The following is a 19,823-nucleotide window of genomic DNA, read 5'->3' on the forward strand; positions in this document are numbered from 1 at the left end:
ACACTGTACCCAATATCCGAGTGCCTGTGACTGGGTCCCACTTCAGCTTCCAATCCAGCCGCCTGCTAATGCGCTTGGAGGCAGATGATGAGGCCCAGGTGCTCGGGCCCCTGTCACCGACGTGGGAGATCCAGACGGAGTTCCTGACTCTGGGCTTCTGCCTGGCCCAGACCCTGCTGCTGTGACCATCTGGGTGCCTGCTTGCTCTCTCTCTGTCTTGCCCCACTCTCTCTATAATTCTGCACTTCAAATAAAAAAAAAGTTTCAAATATTTATCTAAAAAGAAAAAAAAAGGAAGAAACAGGGAGGGCAGCAGCCCCCTGCCTGGAGCTGCCCCAGCCAGAGGGTCCCCGGCAGCCTGGTGGGAACTGGGCCTGGAGCTGGCAGAGGTGCCGGGGCAGCACCAGTCCTCCGAGCGTGGTGATGCTGGAACTCACCCAGGGGAAACTGTTTTCCGGGGCCTAATTTTAGTCCGGGGACTTGGACATTATGTCACCGCCGGAGCCCATCTAGCGGTAAACAAGTTCAAAGCAAGGTCACCAGCTGCTGGCCAGGCCTCCCTGTCCCCGCAGGCAGCCGGCACCTACCTGGGCAGGCCCTGGGGTGGTGGGCAGGTGGGTGCAGGCCCAGCGGCCAAGCAGACCAGGAGGGGAACCCTTGTGTGGTCCTTACCTGGACCTACACAGCGTTTGGGGAGGGTGGGTGGAGGCGGCAGTTAGCGAAATACAGCAGTTAGGGAAATATTAACCCCAAGTCAAACTGTAGCACCAAGCCCTGACCAGTCCTCCAGGGCAACAACACCGCAGACCCCACACGCGGAAGAAGCAAGGCCACGGGCAGAGAGCAGCCAGCGTGGGAAAGATGCCAGGTCGTGGCTACCGATGTGGCCCACGCCCGCCCCAGCGCCCAGGCCCTTCCTCCTCGCGGCCTCCAGGGGGAGCGCTTTGCTGCCGCCTTCACCCTCACAGCGCAGGACAGGGGCTGCAACTTTCACTTGCCCACTTCATAAACAAACAGGAAGGTGTGAGAGGTGACACCGCCTATCCAAGCCCTCACAGCCAGCCGACGCCAGCCTGGGTGTGACCACAACTCCCACCCCCCAGGAAGGTGCTGGTGGGCACGCCATGGCTGTGGGGGCCCGGGGCTGGGTATACGCAGAAGGCTGAGGCAAAGCCGTTAGGATGCTGGTTCCCACCCGGCTACAATCCTCTCAGAGATGGAGCAATGTCTAGAAAAATGTTGGGGTCACAACCAGGGGTAAGGGGTCTTCCGGCGACCAGGGACACTGCCCAACAGCCCGCAACGCACAGCACGGGCCGCATGCAAAGACTCGACCCGATGGGCACAGAGCCGGGGCTGAGCGCCCCTGCCCCAGGGTGAAGCTGTTCTCCCCGAGGACTCCCTGGAGGACGAGCCACAGGCCCTGACTCTGCAGCTCCACCCTGACCTGGGCAAAGACGCAGAGATGTGGATGAGGCTCCCCGAGGGACCCTGTGTGTGGGAAACGCCCCACGACCATCCGTGGGGCCGCCTGAATGAGCTAGTGAATCAGGAGAGGCTGCTAAGGGGGCTCCACGGTGACTGCTTCCACAAGAGCTGGTTTATTCTCATTTACACGATTCTTGGGCTCTCTCCTCTGAGGCAGGGGGAGAGGTCCCGGGGGGCCTGGGGTGGGGGACAAGACCCCCCACACACACACACTTGCCCAAGAGCCAACCCAGCAGTACAAACCCTCCTCACAGGTTTGGGAAGGGGCGGCCACCGTGAGCCAGAGACCCCTGCCCCGGGCCACAACCCATTCACCCCTAGGCAGGGGCCCGGGCTGTGGGCCACACTTTCCCCAGCCCAGCCAGAGGGGTGATCGCTGGCCCTGCTGACCAGGGAGGCTTTCAATCCCGGTGTCTGCAGCCTCCTCTCCCCACACTCCTTGCACCTGTCACACCTTCTGCCCGGGACGCCATCCCCTTTCTAACACCTGCTCTGCCCCCAAGCCCAGGCAGACAGCATTTCCTCCACGTGGTCTTCATGGAGAGACCCAGGCTCCTTTTCTTTTTTCTTTTTTCCCTGCATCTGTCGTAGCAGTAACTGGGAATTCAAGTCCCCTCAGGGATCAGGCAACGTCGTAAGTGAGTCAAGTGTGCCTCACAAAGCAAGTCTAAAGAAATACCGCGGGGCCGGCGGCGGCGGCGGCACCTGCTGAGTCACGGGCCGCATCCCACACGGGCGCCGGCTCCAGTGCGGGCTGCTCCACTTCTGATCCAGCTCCCTGCTAGGCTTGGGAAAGCCGCGCAAGACGGTCCAGGAGCTTGGGCCCCTGCACCCTGTGGGAGACCAGGGTGGAGTTCCTGGCTACTCTCTTCGGCCGGGCCCAGCGCTGGCCGTTGCGGCCATTTGGGGAGTGAACCAGTGGATGCAAGACCTCTCTCTCTTTCAAAATAAATAAACAGATCTTAAAAATACAAAACAAAACTTCTGCTACTCCGCAAGGCCAGCCACAGCACGTGCTGCTCCCTCGCTCCAGGAGAACACAGGCGCCATGCTCCCCTCCATCACCTTCCGGGGCGGGCCCCCTTCCCCATACGCCCCCTGATTGGCCGCGCGCCAGCTGGAGGCGGTGCCCCGAGCCCCGCCACGCCCCTACCTTCAGTCCCCGGATGCTCCTTCCCGTCGGCTTGCGCCTCGTCCGCCTTGGCTTCGGTGCCGTCCCCCGGCACGGCGGAGCTGGGCTCTGGGGCCGGGCTCGAGTTGCTGCTGTTCTCCTGCTTGATGGGGGAGGCGTCCGCGATGGAGCTCTGGTTGCTGTTGTCGTCTGTGTGAGGGGACAAAGCCGCAGGATGAGACCGTGTGGCGGCTCCCGGAGCCCCGCGGGACAGCCGACCCCACGGGGACCGCCCCACGGGCCCTAGGAGAGGCTGTATCGACGGCAGCCGCCTGCCTTCGCCGGCCCAACACGTCCAGACGCTTCCGGGGACGCTGGGCCAAGACCCCGGGCACCTGGCGTGGGGGCCCAGAACGTTCCATGTGATTCCACGGAGCCCCAGGGCTGATGTCCGGGGTGGGCAGCCGCGTCGCCACCTCTTCCACGCCGCAGGAGGCAGGGGAGCAGCAGGGTGGGCTGCCAGGGACGGAGCGGCCCCTGCTCTGACCGTGCCAGCCGTGGCACATGTTGGAACAACTGGGGAATTTGAATAGGGTCTGGATTTCAGCAGCTATTTAGGAATTATTGTGAGTTCCAGGTGATGCTGGCACAGTGGGTGGCCATTTTTTAGTTTCCTTGTGAAGATTGATTTATTTATTTGAAAGGTAGAGGTAGAGAGAGAAAGAGATCTTGCTTCCACTAGCACAGCCCCCAAGAGGCCGCAGCTGCCAGGGCTGGGCCAGGCCAAAGCCAGGAGCCTGAAACTCCACCTGGGTCTCCCGTGTGACTGCAGAGGCCCAAGGACTTGCGCCAACTTCTGCTACTTTCCCAGGCACATTTGCAGGGAGCGGGATTGGAATTAGAGCAGCCGGATCCCATATGGGACGCCAGCATCGCAGGTGGCAGCTTAACTGGCTACGCCACAGTGGTGGCCCCAGAACGGTGTTTTTTAGCAATGCAGGTTTTAGTGTTCAGGGACAGACTTCAGTATCATAACAGAGGAAATTTTCTTTAAAACGCCTCAGGCACAGGTTGTAAACAACTGTCAGAACCCCCTGAACTTCACACTCAAGAGCTATGGATTCTTGTATGTAAATTCCACTTAGCACGTTAAAAGGAAAAAAGGAGGCAAACAGAGCACCCTGTTTCATGAAAACCCAGGCGGTGGGCATCTGGGGCTCCGTCCCACTCTCTCTCTGCACTCTTTACAGGAGGAGTTTTCATAATAAATGGAGAAGAGGAAAGAAGGCTAACGTGGTAGCAGCATCGGTGCTGGCAGGGCTGGGGTGCAGGGCGCCCCACCCCCTTGTCCTGCGGTACACAGGGTCACTTCAGACTGCACAGCCAAGTCAAGATTTCAAAAATAACACCACAATCTGACGTGACTTTCTAGGCCATGCTGCACCTGGGAACAAAGCAATTTTTGTAAAAGTGAGCGAGAAAGCCAGACAGCCCAGCGGGCACCAGGCGCGAGCATCTACAGTAGCTCCATCGGACCTTCCCCAAAAACCACCGGGAATGCTCACACATTCACTTTCCAGACGGGTAAACAGAGGCCGGGCTGCTCAGCGCCCCATCTGATGAAACACCAGGCAGCCAGGCCGTCCTTCCTGATAGCAATTTGGTCTATTTTACGCATTCTAGGGGAGTGCTGGTCACACAAAACCATCCTCTTGTGAATTCAGGGGCTTAAAAAAAATGCAGACTCCTGATCATCCCTAAGAAAATCTAAACTTCTCTCCTACTCAAGACAGGCCTGTGCATGTGTAAGAAGCTGGGTTCCAGCCTGTGGTGGTGTTAATTAGTGACAGCAAGCCCTAATGTGTCACGAGCGCAGCCTGGTAACCAGGTAACAGGTGACCCCGCTGGAGCTGCAGACCAACAAGCGGAAGGCGGAGCCTGCTCCCGCTCCTCACCTCCTGCTGTGCCCGTCCTCTACCTGGGGCCTTCAGAAATCTCGCCGACCCACATCCCCTTCGTGCTCAGATACTCTGTGGGACTTGGTTCTGGCTGCACCTGCTCTAAACAGGAAAGGTAAACATGGCCGCTGTGCCTGGGGACTTGGTATGTTCGGCATTTTAAGTTTTTCTGCAGCACTGAGCCCTGGCTAGTGGTCAGAAAACCTGGATTCCATCCTCCCAGAACCTCAAATACGAGCACTGGCACCAGAAGTCCCATCGTCCTCACTGGACAGGTCATGCCCCTTTCTAAGCCTGAGTGACTTTGTCTGTTGTGGGAGCCCAAGGAGACAAAGCACGAGGAGCATTCCACACGGTGCTTGGCACCCTGGGGCAGCTCTGCACGCGCCCGCTGTCGGCACACGGTGCCTGGCACCCTGGGGCAGCTCTGCACACACCCGCTGTCGGCACACGGTGCTTGGCACCCTGGGGCAGCTCTGCACACACCCGCTGTCAGCACACGGTGCTTGGCACCCTGGGGTAGCTCTGCATACACCCGCTGTCGGCACACGGTGCTTGGCACCCTGGGGCAGCTCTGCACACACACGGTGCTTGGCACCCTGGGGCAGCTCTGCACACACCCGCTGTCGGCACACGGTGCTTGGCACCCTGGGGCAGCTCTGCACACACCCGCTGTCGGCACACGGTGCCTGGCACCCTGGGGCAGCTCTGCACACACCCACTGTCGGCACACGGTGCTTGGCACCCTGGGGCAGCTCTGCACACACACGGTGCTTGGCACCCTGGGGCAGCTCTGCACACACCCGCTGTCAGCACACGGTGCTTGGCACCCTGGGGCAGCTCTGTATGCACCCGCTGTCGGCACACGGTGCCCGGCACCCTGGGGCAGCTCTGCACACACCCACTGTCGGCGTGCCCTGGCTGTTGAGGAATCGGCCTGTTTTATCCTCAGATGGCTTCATGCAGGAGGCATTACTGTCTGCACTCTACAGGTGGAAACGAAGCAGACTTGAAGGCCAGAGATGAGATAACAGCCCAAGATCCTTGGAGAGCCAAGATTTTTTTTCTCTTTCTCTTTCTTCCTTTGTTTCTTTTTTATTTCTTATTTTTAAAGATTTTATTTCTTTCTTTCAGAGGTAGAGTTACAGACAGTGAGAGGGAGAGACAGAGAAAGGTCTTCCATCCACTGGTTCACTCCCCAAATGATTGCAATGGCCAGAACTACACCGATCCGAAGCCAGGAGCCAGGAGCTTCTTCCCGGGTCTCCCACGTGAGTGCAGGGGCCCAAGCACTTGGGCCATCCTCCACTGCTTTCCCAGGCCACAGCAGAGGGCTGGATCGGAAGAGGAGCAGCCGGCAATAGAACCAGTGCCCATATAGGATGCTGGTGCTACAGGCAGAGGATTAATCTACCATGCTATGGCGCCGGCCCCTAAGATTTTTTCTTTAAAAAAAAAAAAAAAAAATTTAGAGGCCGGCCTTGTGGTGTAATGGGCTAAGCTGCTGCCTGCAGTGCCAGCATCCTATATGGTGTCAGTTGATATCCTGGCTGCCCCACATCCGATCCAGCTCTCTGCTAACGGTGACTGAGAAACCAGAAGATGGCCCAGGTGCTTCGGTCCCTGTACTCATGTGGGAGACCCAGAAGATGCTTCTGGCTCCTGACTTAACCTGGCCCTGCCCTGGCTGTTGCAGCCTTTTGGGGAGTGAAGCAGTGGATGAAAAAAAATCTCTTTTTCACTCTCACTCTGCCACTCTGCCTTTTAAATAAATAATTAACTCTTTGAAAGAGAAAGAGGGGGAGGGAGAGATGGAGGAGGCAGGAGCTGCAAGCGCCTGTCCCTGTGGCCCGGGCAGGGGAGGCACAGGTGAACCAGGTGGGCTGAGGGCCCAGCCCCCTAGGGGACTGCCACCAGAGGCTGCCAGACCTGGGTTCTCAGGACAGCGACAACGCGGACGTCCTGCCTCAGCAGTCCTGGGGGCTCACCCAGTTTTTCTTAAAGCCCTGAGTTGGTCTTCCTAGAACAGGTAGGGACACAGAGGGGATGAGCAGGTTGGCTGGGGACTGGCAGGGCCGTGGTGTTTTGATCTGGGCTGGGGCTCCTGGGTGTGTGCAGCCTGTGAGCGCTTCATGGAGCTGCACACAGGACGATTCAAGCCTGAGCACTGCGAGACAGTGGCAGGCAGCCTGGAGCACATGAGGGCGTGGGCGGGGGCCGTCCAGGCTGGGGTCCATGAGCCACTGCCATGCAGTCAGAAATCTGTGTGCGACCTTTCCAGCAGCCAAAGGAAAAATGGGAGATGGAGAATCTGGTCTTCGTGTGACATCCAGGACGACGAGAGAGAAAGAAGAGGGCGTCCCCAAAACCTTCCTGGGCCCACGGGGCTGGGGCAGCGTCTTCCGCCAGGCTCTGTCACTGGCTGAGAAGAGGGGCTTCTCTTTCTGTTTCTGGTTTACTTTGTGTTTCTTGGCTTGGGGGCGCTGGGAAGAGAAACTTGCTCTCCTCCCCAGCCTTCCCCTTGGCACAGAGGCCACCTGGTGCTGCCCAGCCCTCCCACCCCTGGCCTGGAATGTGAACAAACCTGCCTGAGAAACAGAAACACAACCGAGGCTGTGCCAGGGCCCAGGGCGGCCGGGAGCTCACCGTGCATGTCCATCATCCCCGGCGAGGAGCTGTTCTCCGGAGTGGTCACCTCCGAGCCACACTTCTCATCTTTGCCTTTTTTCTTATTCTTGTTTTTCTGCGGGGGAAAACGGAGCAGAAACCCAGTCAGCGAATCGCGTGTGTGCCCGGGGCGTGAGGCCCCGGGGAGTGGTGTGAATGCTCTGCTCCGTCCACTGCCTCTGGAGGCTGCACTGTGCCTGGCCCAGCTCGAGCACCCTGAGAAATAATCCCACCTGCCGGTGGGGCCATCATGAGCAGGTGCACAATCCCCTGGCTGGCAGGAACAGCCTCCTCCTCTAGGGAGCAACTAGAGAAAAGCCATGGGCAGTGTCAGCCCAGAGCAGGTGCAGGGTGACGCCAGTGAGCCAGGGAAGGGCTGGTTACCACCTCCACCTGCTCAGGCCCCAGGGAGCCTTTCTCCAAGAGCAGGCAGCTGGCTTCTAGCACCAAAATGGAAGAAGAGTTAGGAGAGGCCCCAGGAGGAGGGAGTGGTAAAGGAAAAGGTTTCCGGGTGCTTTTCCAGGCTTTTCTAAGATGGGGATTGTAGAATGCTGTTTGAAACAGCCTGACTCTGTCGGTGGGTAAAAGACTTGCTAAGTAGATGGTAGCACACTCATTCACTGTGACGTGACTCCACAAGGCAGAGAGCAGTTCTTCACACGAGTGCGGGGCGATCTGCGAGAGAGCAAGAGTGGGTGCACCAAGGACGCGCACGTGCAGGCGCCCGTGCAGGCTCCCTCGTGGAGGATAAACAGAAGTGGGCACCCGGTGCTGCTCCAGAGAAGACACTGAGAGGCAGACCCGTGGAGAGATGCTTACGGGAGAAGAGGGGCACGGGGACAGGACGCGACGGCTGCCGCGGGACGAGCTCTTCCCGGGCCGTGGACGCTCGGCATCGTGAATCACACATGTGCAGTGAACGTGGACACGCTCCGTCCGCACACGTCCAGACTGCATTTTATGGCACATGGAGAGCCTCAGAAGCAGTGTTTTGAAAGTAACGTCTGAATCTTTTTAGCAGGTTTTGCCTATTTGAAAGGACATTTTCAAGCATTCTAAAGCACAGAACATGGTGTAAACATCTACGAATCGGCTGTTCCTGTCTCTCCAAACTGCAGACTCCCAGCCTGGTCCTTAGGGATTCAGATTCAGGGGTGGGGTCTGGGAACCTGCATTCCCCTTTTAATTTTTATTTATTTGAGAAGCAAAGACAGAATGAGAGATTGCCCATCTCCTGGTTCACTGCTCAAATGCTTACGATCAGGAACCCAATCCAGGGCTCCCATTTGGGTGGCAGGAACCCAGTTACTTGGGCCATCACTGCTGCCTCCCAGTGGAGAATTAACAGGAAGGTGGGGGCCGGCGCAGTGGCATAGCGGGTAAAGCTGCCGCCTGCAGTGCCAGCATCCCATATGGGCGCCGGTTTGAGTCCCTGCTGCTCCTCTTCCAACCCAGCTCCCTGCTATGGCCTGGGAAAGCAGCAGAAGATGGCCCAAGTCCTTGGGCCCCTGCACTCACATGGGAGATACAGAAGAAGCTTCTAGCTCCTGGCTTCAGATCAGCCCAGTCCTGCCATTGTGGCCATTTGGGGAGTGAACCAATGGATGGAAGGCCTCTCTCTCTGCCTCTAACTCTGCCTTTCAAATAATAAATAAATAAATCTTAAAAAAAAAAAAAAAAAAAAAAAAAAAAACAAGAAGGCAGAGCCAGGCCCGGAGCTGGGCATCAAAGCCAGGTACTCGGATGTGGGGCACAGTGGGCCCAAACACTGCCTGCCCCTGGGAAAAAATCTGCGTTTTACCAAATGCTCAGCTGGGCTGGGAACTACTGCCCAGTGGGGAAAGAAGGGTGGGGAGGCGGCGTCTGACACACACAGCTCTGAGCCGAGCGGGGACTCAGCACTCAGTCTGCTTTGCGTGGCCAGCACTTGCGATGTGTCCTCCCAGTGCTGTGTGGCCTTGGCTCTGGTGCAGGAACCCCAGGAGCCAGGTCCACTGACCCTCTGTACAAGAGAGGAGCTGAGGCCTGGCTGAGTGGGTCACCTGTCTGACTCCAAATCCAGGCACTGGCTGTCCAGCCTGGCGCTGCCCTGTCCTCCCGACGGCCCGCACGCTACGCTTTCTCCTTGGTCGTGTTCTGTTTGGCCCTGGTGTCTGTTCCATGCTATTCTATAATTATCTTCCCCAGTGAGTTTAGGAATTCCTTGAGAGCAGGGGCCACGTCGGGGAGCTGCCTTCCAGAGCCTAGCTTCTCTGCTCTTCCTGCAGAACACAGAGATGGACTGAGCCTTGGTCCCACAGGGGACAGTGGCCCTAGTGCGTCCAGGAGCCAAGGCTGGAACCCGAAGGGATAACAGAGGCCCTGGCAGGGTGAGCTGCAATCAGCGGTCAAGAACGGAGCCTGCTGGCCGGTGCCATGGCTCACTTGGCTAATTCTCCGCCTGTGGCGCCGGCACCCCGAGTTCTAGTCCTGGTTGGGGCACTGGATTCTGTCCCGGTTGCTCCTCTTCCAGTCCAGCTCTCTGCTGTGGCCCGGGAGTGCAGTGGAGGATGGCCCAAGTGCTTGGGCCGTGCACCCGCATGGGAGACCAGGAGAAGCACCTGGCTCCTGGCTTCGGATCGGCGCAGTACACCAGCCGTAGCAGCCTTTTGGGGGGTGAACCAACGGAGGGAAGACCTTTCTCTCTGTCTCTCTCTCTCACTGTCTAACTCTGCCTATCAAAAAACAAACAAACAAACAAACAAACAAAAAAAAACAAAAACGGAGCCTGTGCCCTGCCTGAGGCCTCAAGGCTCGGGGCAGGTCACAGAGGTGGGGGAGGGAGGAAGCTGATTCCCCCTCCCAAAACTCACCAGGCATGAGCACCTGACAGCCCTGAGTGGCTTGAGCCCTGTGAGCTGGTCTAAGCCAACTTCCTGGAGGAGACGAGTGAGTCCAGGTGAACAAGGAAGATAGGGAAACAGCCGTGCAAAGGTCTACAGATGCCACTGCTCTGGATTTCCCCTGAACACCAGAGTAGCTGACCCCTGTCTTTGGAGGGAGCTGGCCGGAGGCCACCACGCCTGTCTGCCTGCTTAACCTCTCCCTGCGACCAGCGCAGCCGCTCCAGCGCCCTCTAGTGGCCGCAGTCCGGATGGGCCGCCTGGGAGCCGCAGTCACAGCCACCAGAAGTCTCTTCAAGAGCAGGCAGGGTGTGCAGGCGAGAGTCAGAGAGACCAAGGCCTGCCTCTCGATTGCACCCTCAGCTGTATGTCTCTGGGGAAGTGGCTACACCTCTCTGAGCCCACGTCCCGAAATATCAAGTGCACACACTGCAGATGAGAAATACGCGAGAGGAGTCACAAAAGGCATTCTCACCGGGCTTGGTAAATGCACGAGGGCTCGGGGGCACAGCACGGGGATGAGGACGGGCTGCCTGTCTGTGGGCCCAGCCACGGTGTCCCGGGCCAGGGGAGGGGGCTCCTCTGCATGGTGGCACATCCCCACTGGCGTCTCTGGGCCCAGAAGACACACTTTGCCAAGGACAGCCCCTAGCTCTGCGAGGGGCAGCGACAAGTCCAGCAGCCTCTGCAGGCTTCACCTTGGGCCTTCTGCTCTGCGGGCAGACGAGACTGCAGGTTCCCAGGTGGCAGGAGGCAGAACACGGCGCCTCTCCCTGCGGTGGGAGGAGCGTGGAGGAGCAGCCCCCTGGGGCCAGCCCCAAATACTCACCTCGTCAACCTTCGGCTCCGTCACAGGGACCCACTTGTAGATTCGTAGGGACGTGTCGCCGACGGTCACCCACTTCTTCTCCCTGTGGGACGAGGCAGAGTTCATCACCGGGGGCCTCCAGGGCAGGACCCTGCTCACCTCAGGGACCAGTGCAGGTAATGCTCTCTTGGGACAGCCGTGCCCGGCACCTGCCTGGCACTGGGGCTGAGCACGAACTCGGGTCACATCGGCGTGGGTGGGGATTCTGGCGCCAGTCCCACTCGCTGGGGGGTCCTGGGAAGTCACGTCACCAACCCAGGTCCCAGCTTCCCCAGCTGGTAAACCACACAGGGTTGTCAGCCTCTGTGGGCTTCCATTGGAAGGAAACGCAGACAGGGTCAAGGGCAGGGATAGGGCTTGAGAGGAAGGGACAGACGGACTAGGGCCAAGTCCACGTCCGGCTTGTGGCATGCAGCCTGCAAACGGGCCCACCTGTGCCCCCAGGGGCAGCCCAGCAGGGTGCAGAGCACACGGGCCTCACCAAGGAAGCCCTGGGGGCACTCCTCCACTCCAGGGGCGACACTGAGGGGCTGGACAAGGGAAGACCCTGAATCCTACCACACCCCTCAGCTCCTGGAAGACAGGCTCACGGAAGAGGAGAAACTGACAGGCAGCACGAAGGAGGGGGTGCCTGGTTTGTCCACGTTCACCGAGGCCTCTACCCTATCTGCCCCAAGCCATTAACACTCTGCAGGTTACGGCTGCGCCCGGCCGGATCACTTCCTGCCCCAAATGCTCAGGGGCCACAAACGCCTGGGGTGCTGAGGCTCTGGACCCTAGAGGCAGAGCTGGGGTCTGAACCCCGACAGCTTGGGCGCCCAGGCTCCTTGTATGGAGAAGCGGGGGCCACGGGGAAGCTGCTGACCGCTTGCTGGGAAACAGGCTACTTCGGGGACCCTCGGGAGGATGCAGGGGCCAGAGGCGCACCTGTCACGGATGGCAGAGCCGCTACTAGGAAGGCTCAGCGATTTCACGACAGGACGGAGGCTTCTGTGAGGCACGAGGACCTCTGTTCTGTCCGCCAGCTGCTGGCCCCTCCTCGGCCCAAACTCAGCCTGGGGTCCTGCCACTGGGACCACAGACACCCCCACCCCAAGCTGCCTGCTCAGGTCCCACGTGTCCCCTGGGGCCTGGCGTTTATTATCATATTCTGACTGTTCCCAGCGGCTTCTGTGTGCTCAGCACTGCACACACTTGGTCCAACCACATTGTGTGTGTGTATGTGTGTATATATACACATATATATATAACTTGACAGAGCAAGCTCCCATCTACTGGTTCACTCCAAATACCCCCCAATGGCCAGGGCTGGGTTGACAGGAGCCAGGAGCCAGGAAAGCAATCCAGGTCTCCAACACGGTGGAAGGGACCCAAGGACTGGAGCCTTCCCCTGCTGCCTCCCAGGATCTGCATGAGCAGGAAACTGGATTCAGGAGCCGGACTTGGGGCTCGATCCTAAGTGGTCTCAAAAGGGACACGGGCACCCCAACACCTGCAGTGCAGGCTGCAGTCTTTATGTAACTTTGGGAGGAAATGTCACTTCCCTGTTTTTTTTAAAAAAAATATTTATTTATTTGAAAGGCAGAGTTACAGAGAGAGAGAGAGACTGAGAGAGAGAGAGACTCAGAGATCTTCCATCCGCTAGTCCACTCCCCAGATGGCTGCAACGGTCAGGGCTGGGCCAGGCCAGAGCCAGGAGTCAGGAGCTAGGAGCTTCATCTGGGTCTCCCATGTGGGTGGCAGGGGTCCAAGCACTTGGGCCATCTTCTGCTGCTTTCCCAGACCATTAGCAGGGAGCTGGATCAGAAGTAGAGTAGCCAGGACTGAAACTGGAGCCCGTATGGGATGCCGGCACTGCACGTGGTGGCTTTACCTGCTGAGCCACAGCACCACACCCTTCCCCATTCAACAAAGAAACCGAGGCATGGGGTGGCAAACTCATTCTTCCCAGAGCCAGGATTCACATCCTGGATGCTGTACTGTTTCTTAGCAGCCTCTCTGGGCCCTTCCTTTCAGCCCAGAAAGAATGAAGGCAGGTGTTGACGTCACTGCCCGCCCATCTCCTACCTCCTGGAGGTGGAGTGGACCAGCCACAAGCCGGGCCTCTCACTGCCTCTGCTCTGAATGATTGGAAGGTGCCTGGAAGGAACAGGGACCGTCGCAGGAATGGCGTCGGCGACAGGACAGGCACAGTCACCATGGCCGTTGTGTGCCGAGGGCCCTCTTTCTTCAGAGAGAGCCAGAGGCCAAGGGAGCACTGCTGTCACCAAGGCACACAGCCGATGTGCAGCAGAACCAAGACTGGCCATGGGCTCTGACCCCGGGGCCCCTCCTCTGCCTTGTGCCCATGAAAAGCAAGAGCCAACCCTCAGGGGCACGTGGGTACCTGAGGGCACAGGGCCGCATGAGAATCCTGTGCCAGTGTCCAAAGCCCTCCCTACTCCAGCCCTGAACCGGCTTCCCTGGCCTGGGCCCCAGTAAATCAACAAATTCAGGGCTTGATGGTGTTAAAAAAAAAAAAGGGGGGGGTATTTGACTTGCAGCACACAGGGCACCTTTCAAACCACCCAGTGGGCAGAGACCAGGCAGGCCAAGGCGCAGTCTGGCGTCGCCGAGGCTGCCCAGAGACGTCTCGGGCCACAATGGCCCAGCTCTCGTGCCTCCCTCTGCCCCAGCCAGCGACCCCTTCGTCCTTGAGCCACTCCCAAGACTTGTAACTGCTGACACCAAGGGTCTTTGGGATAGAGGCAAGAATTTTTTTTTTTTTTTTTTTTTTTTTTTGACAGGCAGAGTTAGACAGTGAGAGAGAGAGAGAAAGGTCTTCCTTCCCTTGGTTCCCCTGCCCCACCCCCCCAATGGCTGCTACAGCTGGCGTTCTGCGCTGATCCGAAACCAGGAGCCAGGTGCTTCTCCTGGTCTCCCATGTGGGTGCAGGGCCCAAGGACCTGGGCCATCCTCCACTGCACCCCCGGGCCACAGCAGAGAGCTGGCCTGGAAGAGGAGCAACAGGGACAGAATCCGGCGCCCCAACCGGAACTAGAACCCAGGGTGCCGGCGCCACAGGCGGAGGATTAGCCAAGTGAGCCACGATGCCTGCCATAGGCAAGAATGTTTTAAACCGATCTCAGTCCTGGCCCGGGCCCACTTTGGGAGAGGGGACGGGACTCAGGTATAAGTCACTGAGCAAGCACCTGGGAGAATGAAACGGGGTTTCATTGATACATGGGCACGGGCTCAGGGAAGCCGCTGAGGCTTCCTATGACTGTCCCCACAGTGGTCACCCCAGAGCCCACTGCAGTAAACCGAACCCTCCTGGGTGGCGAACAGGCGGCTAACAGGTGCTTTGTTTGGCCTGCACAGCACTTTTTTAAAAGCAGTGAACACGCCGGACAAGATGCCCGCATTCCGCACAGGGGGACTGGGTTTCTTTTCTGGCTCTGGTCCTCGACTCCAGCTCCCAGCTAAGGCAGACCCTGGAGGCAGCAGGCAATGCCTCAGTGACGGAGTTCCGGCCACCTACGTGGGAGACCTGGGGCAGGTTCCTGTCTGCCAGCCTCGGCCTGGCCCAGCCCTGAACACGGCAGACACGGAGGAGTAAACCAGCAGACGGGCGCACATTCTTCCTCTCCTTCCTCTCCCTCTCAAATAAGTTTAAAAAAAAAAAAAAAAAGATTTAGTTGAATCAACTGCTAAACGTAAACACATAAACTGAACCCCACATAAAAATCCATGTTTGGCTATGCTCAGAAACACTCTCTGGGCCCACACGCACTGTGGAGTGGCCGCGTGCTCCAGGTAGGACCCCATGGCTCCCCCAGACTCCTCCATGCTCATGCCTGCAGGCGCGGGGCTGGGATTCACCCAAACCGTCAGGCTGCACCCCAATTTGCCACAAAGCTGCCCTGGTCCCTCCTGCCTTGATGGCCACTGGTAGCCACGGTAGCCAGCTTGGTTTTGGTCCCTCTCAGAACTGGGTGCCTGGGGCAAAAGAATGAAATTGGGTCCCAGCTCCAGGTACACAGTCCCAGCACAGGCTCCTACATAAACTACAAGTACCCATCCCAGGTTCTCCAGGCCAAGTCCAACTTCCAGTGTTCCCCTGGCTCCAGGCCCAAGGGCCAACCAAGGAGACTGTCTTGGAGTCACCTGCCACCCAAGGGAACCCTGAGGAGCCCCTCAACGAGGACTCAGGAGAGCAGGCGTTGTGGTGACGCATGTTAAACCACTGCCTGAAATGTCCACGTCCCATATCCAAGCGTCAGTTCAAGTCCTAGCCCTGTGCATCTGACCCAGCTCCCAGCTAGTGCATCGTGGGAGGCAGCAGATGACGGCACATGGAGATCCGGATCGAGTTCCTGGCTTCTGGCTTCTGCTAAAACAGGGCTCATCCTGGCTGTTACGTGCATTTGGGGAGTGAACCAGCAGACGGGAGGTTACTTCTCTGTCACTCTGCCTCTCAAGTCCATGAGAATAAATAAATAGACATTTGAAAAAGAAAGGCCTCTGATTCCTCTGGCCAGGGGAGTCACTGTCCAGGGGAGTCCCTGACACCTCAGGAGGCCCGGCGCAGGCCCAGGTCCCCTGGAGAAGTAGAGGCTTAGGCACAGTCCAACGTCCACCTCCCCCAGAGACCCCGCAGAGTCCCCTGGGAGCAGGCCTCTCCCGGGACCCCATGACTAGAGCTCAGCTCCCTACACAGCTGAAGCCCTAATGTCCCAGCCAATGACTCCCGCATTTCCTTCTCTTCTCCAACCCTGGCCCAGTGGTCCAAAAAGAGGCCCAGCATCCTGTCTGTCCCCCAGCCATCTTCCGGCCACCTGACTCTCCACCATCTCAGGCCTAAAGCTCGACTCAGGGAGCACACAGCTGGCTGCCGGCTGTTTCCTGGGGCAGTGAACAGGGAGGGGCAGCAGAAGGGGAGTTTTAGGGTTCCCTGGGGCTGTGGAGAAACAACAGCCTAGGCTCACAGCCTGCCAGACCTCCCAGCTCTCCTCTTGGTGGGACACAGGATGTGCTTGTTTTAGTACGAGTATGTCCCAAATACTGCATGGGACATACTTATGCTTAAAAAAAAAAAAAAAAAAAAATTGGTCGGCGCCGTGGCTTAACAGGCTAATCCTCCGCCTTGTGGCGCCGGCACACCAGGTTCTAGTCCCGGTCGGGGTGCCAGATTCTGTCCCGGTTGCCCCTCTTCCAGGCCAGCTCTCTGCTATGGCCCGGGAGTGCAGTGGAGGATGGCCCAAGTGCTTGGGCCCTGCACCCGCATGGGAGACCAGGATAAGCACCTGGCTCCTGGCTTCGGATCAGCACGATGCGCCGGCCGCAGCGGCCATTGGAAGGTGAACCAACGGCAAAAAGGAGGACCTTTCTCTCTGTCTCTCTCTCACTACCCACTCTGCCTGTCAAAAAAAAAAAAAAATCACCTATTTCTAAAAGTCATTTTGTTATTCATTTGAAATTCACATTTACCTGGGTGTCTTGTATTTTTGTCTGCTAAATTGGGCAACCTCAGGGACTGGGAAACCCAGCCCCGGGGGATGGGGGGGGAAGCATGCTGTTAATAAACAACACAAAAGCCCCAGGGCTGACATGATGGCCCATTCAGAAGGCACAGTGGCCACTGATTGCCAGACTGGCCACTCAGGGGCCGGAGAATCACACAATAAAGACAAGGCTTTTCGCCTAAAAGGGGAAAAAAATGGGCAGACATTCGGTGCCGCCACTTAGGACGTTTGCTTCCCATATTGCAGTCCAGGGGTTGAGTCCTGGCTCTTCTTCCGATCCTGCTTCCTGCTAATGCACACCCTGGTAGGCAGCAGGTGACGGCTCAAGTACTTGGGTCCCTGCCGCCCATGTGCGAGACCTGGATTGAATCCCTGGCTCTTGGCTTCGGCCTGGCCCATCGCTGGGTGCCGTGGGCATTTGGGGAGTGAATCAGAGGATGGAAAATCTGTCTCGATGCCTTTCAAATAAATAAATATCAAAACAAAAAAAAGGGGGGGAGGGAGCCAAGTTTATCCAAAGTGCACCTCGTGATAACGTTTACCAGGTACTCCAGTGCACAGGGCCAGGTGTGGCTGGACATGTGACCTCACTGGTTCCCAACAGCCAGGGGAAGCCACAGGCCTTCTGGTCCATGAGAGAAGCTGTATGGTGCACCCAAGGTCACCGCAAGGAAGCCTGAGGTCTCTGGGGACAGGCAAGGGGGCAGACGCCCCCTCCCAACCCCAGGCCTGGCCCATGGTGGCCTGGGCAAGACGGAAGCTTGCAGGCTGCTGCTCTGGGCCCCCTCCCTCCTCCTTCTCCCCCCTCCCCCCGAAGAGCAGCTGGCAGCCTGGGCGCAGCTGTCAGGGTGCAGGACTCTCTGCCCGGCTGGGAACCTGGGGCAGGAGGCCCCACCACGCCTCCCTGAGCAGAGAGAGGCAGCTGGCGCGACCCCCTCCTAACCTCGGGCTGCGCACAGAAGGGACGCCAGGCACAGGGGCTGAGACGGGGAGGGGGGACACCTCCAGCCTTCCCCTGGGACTTCTAAGGAGAGGGGGGCTGTGGTGGTTTCCTGGGGTTTGCCTTCTGGCCTGCAGCTGTTTCTGCCACCGTTTCAACGGCACTAGGTGCCCTGCGGGCCAGGGGAGCCTCTGTGGCACCCACGGCTTGGATCTCAACTTTGAAAAACCTCCCCTTCTCACGGTTCTGAAAATTCTTTGTCCCACTGCAGCCAAGCCCAGCCCACGGCCGGGCACTCGGCCATCCGCGCGGCAGCCCTTTCCATAGGAGGCCCGGGAGCACGTGGACTTTATTGATTTCCCTCTTGCCTTTTTGTTGGATTTGACTCAGAAAGGACGGCTAACTTGTGACACCCTCAGAGCCGGGGCTGGCCCCAGTGCTGCTGCAGAGCCCCAGGCTGGCTCCAGAAATAACAGCCCCCAAGTAGGAGCGGACCTCGGTGGGGCCTGCCCAGGCTCTGGACTTTTAAAAAAGGTGGAGGGGGTGGCGGGTAAGGACTACCAGCCCCGGGGGCGCTGACACTGCTGCTCCTATCCCTCCCGGACCCGGGTGAAGCCGTGGGAAAAAAAAAATGATAAAGTTGCAATCGGGGAGCTGGGAGTTTCCAAGTCCGACCCAACCTGGCGCCCGGGGCCTGGCCCCGGGGCTGCAAAGCGGACCCCCACGAGGCCGGCAGAACGCACGATCCTGCCCCGTGACAAGCGGGCCTGGCCGGGCCGGGCCGAATTCGAGCCTGGGGGGCACTCCCGGCCCACGGCGACCCTCGCCGCCCCCCGCGCAGAGAACAAAACAACGGCTCCCTCCGCAAAACAGACGCGGACGCGGCCCGGGATCCGTGCCCGGCCCCGGAGAGCGGGCGCCCGGCGCTCGCCCCCGACCTACCGCCCCGCCGGAGCCCTAGCTCCAGGCAGCCCAAAGCGCTAAATTTAAACGGCTCGCGCTCTGCAAACTCCGCAGACTCGAGGGCGCCGGGCCTGGGCGGGCGGCGGGGCGGGAGGCCCGGCGCGGGCCGGGGCGCGCGGGGAGGCGGCGGCGGCCCGCTCGGTGCCTGCACAATGGAGCTCGCGCTCTCCCCAACGCAGCCGCCGGCATCGCGGCCCCGGCGCGCGGGAAGCCGCTTTCATGTGACTTGCACAAAACGAAATGGCTTCTGGGGCCGGCCCCGAGCCCCCCTCCCGGCGGCCGGGCGCCGCGGCGGGGGGCTGCCCGCCGCTCGGGCCCCCGGCCCGGGGCGCCCGCCGCCCTCAGGCTGCCGCCGCCAGGTGGGCGGCCGGCGCGAGCGCACCTGGGCAGCGGCCGCGGCCCCCGCCGGGCGCAGGTGACCCGGCTCGCGCGTCGCCCGCCCTCGCCAACTCGCGGGCCCGCGGCCGGCCGGGCGGCCCGGGGCGCTGCGCCCGCGGCTCTCCGCGCCGGCTCCGGGCTCCCGGAGGCTGCGGCGCCGAGCCGCGGGCGGGCGAGACGGCGCCTCTGCTTACCATTTGCGCACTTTCTCGATAGCCGCCATGACCCTCTTGATATCATCTTTGGCCCGGCTCCTGGTCTCAGCTCGAACCGACCTGCCCGACATGGTTCTGGCGGGGACGGAGAGGCTGGGGAGCGCGCCCGCCGGGTCCTGCTGGCGCTCGGCGGCGGCCACACTCGCGCCCGCCCGCGGCCGCCGGCACACACGGCGCTCACACACCCGCGCGCCCGCGCACACACACGCGCGCACACAAAGCCGCCGCCGCGCCGGGCCCAGTGCGCACGCGCCGGGCGGCAGCTGCACCGAGCGGGGGAGCAGCGCGGCCTCCGGGCGCCGTCGCCGCCGCCTTCCACCCCGGGAGGCGCCGGGCCTCTCCCCGGGAGAAGGCCGGGGGCTCCCGGTGGCCCCGGGCTCTGGGCTCGCGGGGAGCGCGCGGTCGCTCCATGGGAGGCCGCAGGTGCGGGCGGGGACCCCCGGAGACGGCGCATTCCTGCGGAGCCCGCGGGCGGCCCGGTCCGGGCCCGGGTGCGTGGCAGCGGGTGCAGTAATGCAAGTTTTCCTGTGGGGCTCCTGACTTCTCGGAGTTGCGGCGGCGGTTCCGTACGCGCGGTGATCCTGGAGAGAGTCGGGAAGCGCGGGTCTCTGTGCAGCCGCTGCCCTGTTTAACGCGCGGCCTCGGGCCGGCGCCTCCCCGTGCTGCGCCCTTTTGGAAAACGAGGCTTGTTTTAAAAAAAAAAAAAAAAAAAAAAAGGTTCCTGGTAGCAGGGACTCTTCCTTTCCCTCGGGGAGAAGTGGCCCTGGCGTAACAGGGCGAGGGGCCACAAGTCGCCCTGCTGCAGGTAGGATCAGGCTCGGGCCCGCCGCAGCGGCCGCTCCAGTGACC

At 60.0% G+C, this 19,823-nt stretch overlaps 1 protein-coding gene across 1 annotated transcript in view; it reads right to left on the bottom strand.

The window, feature by feature from the left end:
- Positions 1–19,108, bottom strand: part of BCL7A (BAF chromatin remodeling complex subunit BCL7A) — a 28,150-nt gene extending 9,042 nt beyond the window's left edge. The window contains exons 1-4 of the mRNA XM_062182445.1: positions 18,954–19,108; positions 10,936–11,017; positions 7,204–7,300; positions 2,642–2,809 (exon numbers count right to left, since the gene is read on the bottom strand). Of these exons, the coding sequence (XP_062038429.1) occupies positions 2,642–2,809; positions 7,204–7,300; positions 10,936–11,017; positions 18,954–19,045 (439 nt within the window). The 5' untranslated portion in view covers positions 19,046–19,108. The remainder of the gene's footprint in view (positions 1–2,641; positions 2,810–7,203; positions 7,301–10,935; positions 11,018–18,953) is intronic.
- Positions 19,109–19,823: the final 715 nt, after the last annotated feature.

This window comes from Lepus europaeus, chromosome 23, assembly GCF_033115175.1.
Source record: "Lepus europaeus isolate LE1 chromosome 23, mLepTim1.pri, whole genome shotgun sequence".
NCBI classification, from domain to species: domain Eukaryota; kingdom Metazoa; phylum Chordata; class Mammalia; order Lagomorpha; family Leporidae; genus Lepus; species Lepus europaeus.